Source organism: Sceloporus undulatus, unplaced genomic scaffold (genome assembly GCF_019175285.1).
Source record: "Sceloporus undulatus isolate JIND9_A2432 ecotype Alabama unplaced genomic scaffold, SceUnd_v1.1 scaffold_18, whole genome shotgun sequence".
In the NCBI taxonomy this organism is placed as follows: Eukaryota; Metazoa; Chordata; class Lepidosauria; order Squamata; family Phrynosomatidae; genus Sceloporus; species Sceloporus undulatus.
This window is the reverse complement of record NW_024802940.1, coordinates 546,922-557,172: the sequence shown is the minus strand read 5'-3', so window position 1 is coordinate 557,172 and position 10,251 is coordinate 546,922. Positions and strand designations below refer to the sequence as shown.

The 10,251-nt window shown below is 39.1% G+C and overlaps 1 protein-coding gene across 2 annotated transcripts in view; it reads right to left on the bottom strand.

Annotated features, from left to right (window-relative positions):
• Positions 1–2,550: 2,550 nt before the first annotated feature.
• Positions 2,551–10,251, bottom strand: part of LOC121917437 (tetratricopeptide repeat protein 39C) — a 66,991-nt gene continuing 59,290 nt past the window's right edge. For both annotated transcript variants that reach the window (XM_042443402.1, XM_042443403.1), the window contains 2 exons: positions 7,029–7,067; positions 2,551–6,759 (listed from right to left, as the gene is read on the bottom strand). In XM_042443402.1, the coding sequence (XP_042299336.1) occupies positions 6,670–6,759; positions 7,029–7,067 (129 nt within the window). In that variant the 3' untranslated portion in view covers positions 2,551–6,669. The remainder of the gene's footprint in view (positions 6,760–7,028; positions 7,068–10,251) is intronic.

The following is a 10,251-nucleotide window of genomic DNA, read 5'->3' as shown; positions in this document are numbered from 1 at the left end:
AAACTGTAGCTCTGTTACATGACAAAAGTAAATTTATTACTTGTTTTATTGTTTACTGAGGAAAATGAGGGGGTGTGTTAGAAAGGACCGTCAGCAGACTTTGTAAGATCCGCAAGAGCTGAGATTGTCAGAAACTGGAAAAATGCCCAGAGTTTCTAATTTTACAAATATATAGAATGTGGTCATATAGTAAAGTATAATGTGGCCAGTTACATTTGCAGAAAAATTGAAATAGTCATTTTTGTATGACGACAGGAGAAATAAAGGAGGACAATATTGCATCAACCTGGTGCCCACTTTAATGTACAGTATTTTGAAGAACTGAATGCTGAGGATGGGTCTCCAACTAATCAATTTTTCCATAGCAGATATTAACAGAAATAAAAACTAGTAACACTGTAGACATTGCATAAAGATGAATGGAAAATACATAAAAGCGGATGGATATTCTTGTTGTGTGCCTTCAAGTCACTTCTGACTTAAGGTGGCCTTAAGACGAACTTATCATAGGAGTTTTTTTTGGCACGATTTGTTCAGAGGGGGTTTGCCTTTGCTTTCCTCTCAAGCTGAGAAAGTGTGACCTATCCAAGGTCACCCAGGAGGTTTCCATTGCTGAGGGGTGTTCAAACCCTGTTTTCCCGAAGTCCTAATTCAACACTCAAATCACTACACTATGCTGGCTCTCTCCAGATTTATAGAGGACACACACACATATATATACATATCTGTGTATCTGATAATCATCTCTGTATAGACTTGTACCTGTTCATCTTCACTTGCAATGAACAACTTATTTAAAAGATACATGTTGTTATAAGACTACTTGCATCATAACAAGTAGTCACAGCAACTTTAAGTCTATAAATTTCTGTATCATAGTTTTATCTAAGAAGAGGTGGGGATAATGTAGTCCTCCAGATCTACAGCATCCAGCATTCCTCATCACCGGCTATGCTGCCAAGGGCTGCTTGCACTTTTAGTCCAACATAGAGAGGGTCTTGAAAGACCTTTATACAGATAATTATAAAAACTTGTTGCTACATATAACTCAGAAGGTTGTATACACACAAACTTCTCTGATGAATCTACCTGTGATGGATGAGTTTTTCAGATGTTTTAGACTGTAACTTCCACCGTCAGTGAACATTAATCACATTAGATGGGGCTTACACAAACTGTAGTCCAAAATATGTGGAGGCACCAGATTGTAGAAGTCTATGCACTACTGGGAAGGGATGTGAGGTTAGGCATTCCCAGAGGACATGGTAATAGAGCTGCAGGGCCTCATGCGCAAGTACCCTCTCCAGATAGAGACCATGTTGAGCACAAAGGTCCGAAGGAGTTTACGCATGTTTGGATGACCATGCGTCATAGGTTCCTCATCATGCCAGATTTCAAAACGCCCCCCATATGCTTCAAGTTCTGCTTCAGACCTATATGCTCAATGTATGAGTCCCCCCCCCCCGCCCCCAGGATACAATATTTGCATGTGCAGCCCTACAGCCCTATTCAACTGTTCTCTGTGAAGAGGGCTGTAATCTAATAACCCAGCAGGCAAAGGCAGGACTATCCACCTATTGGCTCTACACATGACACAACCAATGGCACATAACATTGTCCATCGCAAGCAGGCAGGATGGAAAGAAGCTGCAAGGCCTCCAGCAAATCATTGCAGACAATTTCCCCCCCTAATGTCAAGCATATCCAACAGACATCTCTAAAATGTGTCCACCAAGAGGGACCTTTCCTGATCAGAAATTACAAGGCTTTATGCATGAACAATATCCACTTCTGTCATGAAAACAGCTTACCCTTTTGATCTTGCCCTTCAATTTTGTTAGCATCCAATATTCATACTTTTAAAACATTATTCATATTTCTCTACTGTACTACTGATGCATCCCATCAACACATTTGTAGAGTGCAAAGATACAGTGCTACCTCGGGTTACGAAATTAATTCGTTCCGCCGTTCCGTTCGTAACCCGAGTAATTTCGCAACCCGAAAAGGCTTTCCGTTAGCGCTGGAAAGCCGCTAGCCGCGCTTTGCGTTTGAATTTCGCGCCGAAATAAATTTCGTAACCCGGAACAGTTTTTTCCAATCTAACTTTTTCGTATCCCGGAAATTTCGTAACGCGATCAATTCGTATCCCGGGGCACCACTGTACATAGTTTCAACTTGTGTGGTCACGTTGACCCTCTTGCTAATATACTGATGAGAACATATTAACAGAGGCACAAGGATGGCATATATCAGGGGTAGGCAACCTTTTTGAGCCGGGGGCCGAGTTGCTGTCCCTCAGACAACTGGGGGGGCCGAAGCCAAAAAATAAATAATTAAATAATTTTTTTAAAAAATTAAATAAATAAATAAACCAGGACAAATGTAGGACAACATTTTCAAATGGTGGACACTTTTTTTAAAAAAGTGGAGGACACGCAAAAAAATTGCTGATTTTTAAAAAAATGTTAATATAAATGCATGTTTCTGAGGCGTCTATAGACAATTGCCCCCCTTCACCCTGCATGCGAGAGGCCAAAGGCCCCGGCGGCAATCGGCGGCAGGACCGGGCTGGGGCCGGTCCCAAGGCCTCGCCGGGCCGCATCCGGCCCACAGGCCGCAGGTTGCCTACCCCTGGCATATATTATCACTGCAATAGAAAGTATTCTTAAATGGAGAAACCAAGTAAGAACAGTACTACAGATTTTTATTTAAGAAAAACTGTGGAGAGAATAAGAAACAAAGCACTGAAAGTTTAAAGGCAGAAAAGAGAACACATCTTTTAAGGAAAACATTTTAAAAACGAAACAATATAGATTTTTTTTATGGGAAAGAAACAGAACAATTGAAACAGAGCTTTGGCATATGTATAAATACTCTTGTGCAACTCGTAAGTGAAAAACAATTCATACATTGAACTGACAATCAGTACCCAAATGAAGAAAATACATGGTAGTGCATTCATTCTAAAGAGCACATGTACCATTAAATAGCAGGATTTACTTACGTTTAAATGGGAGACTCTACAAGGAAAGAATAATTTCTCACTGTCCTTTCTAAACTGGGGGTGGGTGGATATTAAACTGGGGGCAGAACAAGCAATGCACATGCATCATTAAATGCACTGGCATCATTCTCAATTGACCCCACCACAGATAATCTGAGATATATGTTGTCAAGTGTGAATCAGTAAACCTGGACAAACCGTAACACAATGGAAGAATTGTGTTAGCTCAGGTAGCTGTAAGTGCAAAGGACTCTAGCTATATTTTCAGTTGAAGTGATTATCCAGTGTCTGGGCTGTACACAGAAATCTGAGCATCAACAACAATGAAAACTAGGCTGAAAACTAGACTAACTAGTGTCTATTTAATATGGAAGAGCATCCAATAATGCAAACCCAACACCTGCAGACTAAAGTGCTAAAGGCATACACAGTAATACTAGTCTGATCTAGATATTTCACAAGGGGACTCTCCCTACAGTTTTGTGGGTTTTCAAAAAAAAAATTAATGCAGTTGTGGGTTGGTGCTACTGATTTTGTAAGAAGAGATGAAGTGCCTTCACCAGATGAAAACACCTCACCCATTCATGGCAAAGGTGATGGAGAGAGATCAGCCCGGCATTTGCATCTTGTGAGAAGAAAAGCACCATGACTGGAAAGATTGATCCAGAGAAGGCTCAGGACCCCCATTCCCCTACTCTGACCAAACTTAAAACTTTGACGGACATGAAGCTACTTAGCTAAAGAATAATTACAAAGAGGGAAAAAGCTCAAATCCTGTTCTTAATTTTTACTGAGCAGAAATATTTTTAAAGGTACAACTTCTGTAAATTAATGGACATGTACAGCACATCACAGTAAACCATTTAAAGTGACATGTAAAAATTCAAATTATTCACCTGAAGTCATAATGCAATAAAAAGGTATCAACTACAACAAAAAATATACCTTGACCTGGTAATTTTTTATATCTAATATATATTAACAAAAGAAAATGTTTACTTTATTATTGCTATTAGACCATGCCTCCGAGTTATAAAGTATAAAAAACATATTTCAATTACATAAAATACAGTTCTCATCACTGGCATAATCTAATATAAAAATACCTTTGACTTTTACAAGCTAGAGGTTTATTCTCTGAGGTGTGCATGAGATGATCGAAATGGGGAAGGAGCAAAATACACAAATGGATGTGGCACTGGGTGGTGGCACTAAGCCAGTGTCAACATGTAAGGTAAAAGTGTTTTGCTCACAGGATGTGCACCTCTGGTAAGATCTGGTGATAGGAACAGGCTCATGATCATACTATTACAGGTTAACCTCTCATCTTATTACTTTTGAGAAGGTACAAGACCATAGTACATGAGTGTTGTAACTCTGAATAACTGTGCCCACCTTTTTACTTGTGAGTAATCTACAAATCATTGCAGCTGGTGCAAACACTTATTAACAAAGCTTCATTCAAAAGCAGTTTATGAGGCTGACCTGGTTTAACTTTTGTAGATTGTGTCTGAAGAATAAAAATGCAGGTAGGGTAAAACTGCTCATACCAATGAAGGACTGTGACAGAAAAATTAAATAAATACATTATGTCTATTTACAGATCACAGTGATCAACATTACTTTCACATAGGTACACTGCATTTGTTTCCCTCTTATACTTTCTCCAAGGAGCATTTCTCCATCAGGTTTTGCTACTTTTTCAGAGACAAGATGGTTGATCATGCTTTCTGCACTCAGGAGTAGCTATGCAAAGACAGTGCTCCTGCTGCTATTTTCCACTCCTGTTTTGCTTTCTATGTCAAAACTAGGGTGGAAACAATTGTGTTGTAATTGCAAATGCAGACTCTAGCAAGCTGCTGTTGTTGGTTTCCTGTCCTGTTCCCCTTTTACAGCTCCTAGTTTGAACAGTATGAAAATCTATTGCAAGTTTCTCAACAGAATGTTGAATTCTAAGTCCACAAGTAAAACTGCAAATACCGCAAAAATTAAGTCATACACACTTAATCATAACAAAAAGAAACTGTCAGCTTAAAAGTGGGACATTACCCAAAGGAAGAAAATTGGGATTGAAGAAATGTATCCACAACATTCAGTGTTACTATAAAATTAAAGAAGCTACATACCACCTAATATCTTTGTTTATGTTTTTTTCCAGAAAGTAGCAGATTTAATGGCCAAAGTAAAGTGATTTTTAATGATCAGTGAAGATACACAGACAGGCAATCTAATCCAGCAAATCCAATGTATAATTGGCAGTCCAAGAAATGGACCTACGCACACTGGGATATGATCTGTATATGATGCACCATATAACCTATCACCCAGTGGTGGAAGTGAATAAGAAAGCTCTTGCTTCCACAGTGTTCCACATGATCACCAGAAATTACCAGAGCTCTGAATAATAATTATAATAATAAAAATGGATTTCCACTCTCTATGTACCATTAGCATACTGAAGATGAAGGGCAAACAAAATTTGCAGAGCGCACCGGAATCAAAATTTAAATAGATGGATAAGGCTTTACGAAGGAAAAAGTGCACTACTCCTGCTTCACCAAATTATATCTCTGTGAAGCATTTAGGAAAGACAGCTATTCCAAAGACAAACCCCAAACCCACATGTGCTTTTAAAAAATGACTCACTAAAGTGATGTGTCAAAACTAATTCTACATTGTTATGATACTTGGAAACGTTCCACGTTGGAAGAAAAATATAGCAACACCAGAAGTTTAGAATACTACATGGCAAATCTTATATTTAACATAAATTTTAGCAATATCAATGATAATTTGTAAACACCTCGTAAAAACAAGGCTAGTAAGCCACAGTACCATTTAGAACTGATATAAAGGTGCCTAACACAGTAAATAACGACTTTAAAAAATAAACATTTGGCTGAAAAATAGAAGAGCATTTCTAGATTTAACATGAATATGGAGGCAAATTTTGTTATTCGCACATACCTGAATGATTACAGAAACGTAAATAAATAGCTCTGTTGTGCTGTGAATGTGCTGGGCATCCTTTTCTCCAGCTGAATTTTTGCTGGCTTCTGAGCAAAAATTATCATTTCTGCCTATGTACAATTTGAAACAATTTATAGTAATGTTCAATGAGAATAGTGGTTCCTCTTTACTACAAAAAGAAAAAAAACCTATTCAGAAACAGAAAAAAAACCTGTTTGCAGAAACTGACACAATATTTTTGTAGGAAATCAAAGTGTGCTTATTATAGGCTCATTTGTACAATCACAGGCTAATATGTTCAGCTTGGCTTAAAAACCAAACCAAAATTTAACACCCCCCTTTCAATTCCCCAGTATTGGAATACAAAGATTTCAGCTATCAAGTCAGTTCTCCAGCACAAACCCCACTGACTAGTGGGGGCTAAACATCAGCATATCTTCTAGCTCTCACTTATTTAAACAGGGCTTGTACAGGAGAAGCAGCTATTGGATTGAGCCCAATGTCACTTAATCTTTTGGGCTAATTTTGTCCTTAATTGTTGAGACTGGAATGTTCTTCTGCCACCAGTTCTACATGTTGTGGAAATCTTCTCTGGCACAGGTGGTTTTTCAGGTGAGAAGTTGGCCTCCATAATAGCTTTGTTCTGAGAGTATAGAAACCATAAGAATAGAAGAAGTGAGGCTTCCGGTTCTTCACTGGGGGACCACTTCTTTCAGAGATGCCAAAGCAGCATGTATGCGGACATGCAACCTGTTCTCAAAATCATACCCTGTGAATTCCTCCTGCAATGAAAGGCAACATGTTGATTAACCTTTATTAACCTGCTCATGCTTACCAAAAAAGAGATTAATTTATGAATGACAGTACAAGACATTACTTTTAGAATAGTGGAAGTTAAAGACAACTAAAAGCCTGCAAAGATTCCTAAGATGGAAAAGATATAAGTTATATTCACGTTCCACTGACTGCCTAGAATAACTCTCTTCCCTATAGAGGGAAGGAGGCTCCTTCTTACAGAAGGGGAAAATGCTTCATCCATTTTGAATTTTACCTTTGCCTGAAGCAGTAAGGTTTTCCCTCTTGGGACAGTCTGCAAGCAGAAACAAAAGATCACTTTAGAAATCTGCATTTGCAAAAATACGTTCATTTTAATGTTCTTACCACAATTCAGGAATTTAAGGTAAACCAAACAACACTGACCACCAGAAATTAGGTAACCAGTTTTACTCATTAGAACAACTCAGGAAATTTCAGCTATCTCCAAACTACCTCAAATCTGTCCCTGTATTAAAATAGCACCAGTGTCTTCCAAATAAAAGATTAACACACTGGTATGTTCATTAGTAAACTGCACAAAACAAGTAGAAGACTTATACCAAAATATGAAGTTCACATCTAGGATGAGACAAGAATTTTAGCCTGTTCGGATGCTAAAATTCTTCTCATCCTCAAGTGTAACTTACTCAATGTATTAATGGATTTAAAGCACGTGGACAGCACTAATAATCTCAGTTTGTGTTGTTAATCTTTTACTGTATTTTTACGAGTTTGAGATTATGTGTTTTCTCACTGGTGCTACATATAAACCCCATGGTTTCTTGAGCATGGGAAGCTACCTTATATCTAACAAGGTCAGATAACTGGTAGAGTTTACACTGATTGGCAGAAGCTTTCCAGGGTTTCCAGCATAACCCTTTTCCAGCCTTGCCTGACAATAGCTGGAACCGAACCAGGGATTTTCTGCAGAGAAATGTCATGCTCTGCCACTTACATTCTGCCCTTTTTCCATTTCCATACAAAATTATTAACAAACATGCACACACATATAAACACTTAAAATGTCCTAGAAAGCAGGTCTTTGCAATCAATTCCCCACATGAATGGGGTGTTTTAAAGACAAAGCATACCTCAGTTAACAAAGCCTTTGACAGGGAAGCTCCTTTTTACAAAGATTTTTTACAACCCCCAGCCTTTTCCCTTGTCATATTGTGTCTAGCTGGAAGTTTATTAAACAGTGTTTGCATTCAAAGGATGGTGAAGGTTGACTGTGTTGTGTTGCAGCATCAGGAATGAAGCAAACAGTTCTATAAACAAAGCCTGAGGTGAGAAAGAGAAGGATCCAGTTCAATAAACAAAGCCTGAGGCGAGAAAGAGAAGGATCCTAGTTTAGCCAATCCTATAGCAGAAGTGCGTGCCTGCTTACAACAGGCAATACAAACAGCAGCTGCCTCCAGAATCCCTTACTGAGCACATATGAATAGTTAAACAGAAAAAAGAAGAGAGTAGATAAGTCTGGTTCTCCAGCTATCTTCAAACACAATTTAAAAAACTGATCTAGAAGTCTGGTCATCAAAATGGAAATCAGGAGCAAAGGCTGGTAAGGCTAATCCCTGAATGCATTTTTGAAGTAGCTTTCAGGTGATCTGTAGAACGTTATGATGTTTCTGTTTTCTTCTGCAATAATAAATAAATAATAAAATAATTTTTTTATTTATATACTGCCCTTCTATATAACCAGGGCGGTGTACAGCATCATAAAATACATAGAATTACAAACACTATAAAAACAAATACAATTAAAAACATTCTGGCCAGCTTACCACTGCTGACATAGAGGGGGGGGGACTAGTTGGGGCCTGTATCAGGGAATGCTAGCTTGAACAAGAAGGTCTTCAGCCCCTTCTTAAACTGGGCAAGGGAGGTGGCCGAGCGGAGCTCAATGGGCAGGGAATTCCAGAGGGTCGGGGCCGAGATGGTAAAAGTCCTCCTAGACGTGGAGGCTAGTCTGGCCCCTGGGATCCTCAATAGTTGCTGCCCAGATGTTCTGAGAGTGCGGGGCGGATTGTATGGGGAGAGGCGGTCCTCAAGGTATCCTGGGCCCAAGCCAGGCTTACCTGATCTGGTTGCTTCATTTCATATGTGCTTATTATTAGTTTTCAATAAAAGTTTACTACTCTTTTGTCGTATGGTAACCTAACCCTATTTTTTCCATGTCATTCCATGTGTCCAAGAACTACTACTTCACTAACATCTACTTCATTAACTGAGGTATACGTGTATAAAAATAGGGCAAGACACTTTCTTCTTTACAGAGGCATCAAAATAAGAAAACATGCTTAACAAGAAATGCCGGTATATTCAACATTAGTGCCAGTGGTCATGTTTTCCCTGTTCAAAACAAGTTCAGCCTGACCTTTTAAGAAGTTACAAGAAAGCAATTCCTTAGAGGCAAGTCTGAAGAGCATTAATTAAAAACTATTTAAAGACTTTCCTCTTAAATATACCAATAAATATAAATATAGGAGAGGCAGAGGGAGATGAAGATCTCCTGTTTTTACCTATTTTAAAGTTCTTACCAGATTTACAAACCATTCTACATAAAGTTTACAAGCACTCAATAAATGTGAATTGTAAGTACAAAGCACATGGGTAACTACAATTAAACAGGAGTTTCCCCGTTAGTAGAGGGCAGAAGTAACATTGTAAATCATTGTTTAGATAGAGCAAAGGAGGGCAAAATGTGGTCCTTCAAAGGCTTTTGGAATGCACCTCTTCATTTTCATTATGCTGGCCAGGGCTGATAGAAGTTCCACTCCAGCAATATCTAGGTCAATGTGCTTTTCCTGCCCCCAGTTTAAGAAGACACTCATTCACTTCTTGCTTTTTGTACTTTGTTGTTGCTCATCCCTCTATCCATTTAATTTAGTGTTTGTTTGTTTGTTTTTAAAGGCAAACAGTGCCAATGGACTTCTGATTTCATGTGGGCAAGCACCACTTGTACAGCAGCTTGCTGGGACAGCAAAGCCTAAAAGGTGAAGGAAGGAGTAGTCTGGTACCAGCTCTCCCTTCACCAGGAGGGCTCTTTAGAATCATAGAATCATAGAGTTGGAAGAGACCACAGGGGCCATCCCGTCCAACCCCCTGCCATGCAGGAAATTTCAGTCAACGCATCCCCAATGGATGGCCATCCAGCCTCTGCTTAAAGACCTCCAAGGAGGGAGACTTCACCACACTCCGAGGGAGTGTGTTCCACTGTCGAACAGCCCTTACTGTCAGGAAGTTCCTCCTAATGTTGAGGTGGAATCTCTTTTCCTGGAGCTTGCATCCATTGTTCCGGGTTCTGTTCTCTGGAGCAGCAGAAAACAAGTTTGCTCCCTCCTCAATATGACATCCCTTCAAATATTTAAACAGGGCTATCATATCACCTCTTAATCTTCTTTTCTCCAAGCTAAACATCCCCAGCTCCTTAAGTCGTTCCTCATAGGGCATGGTTT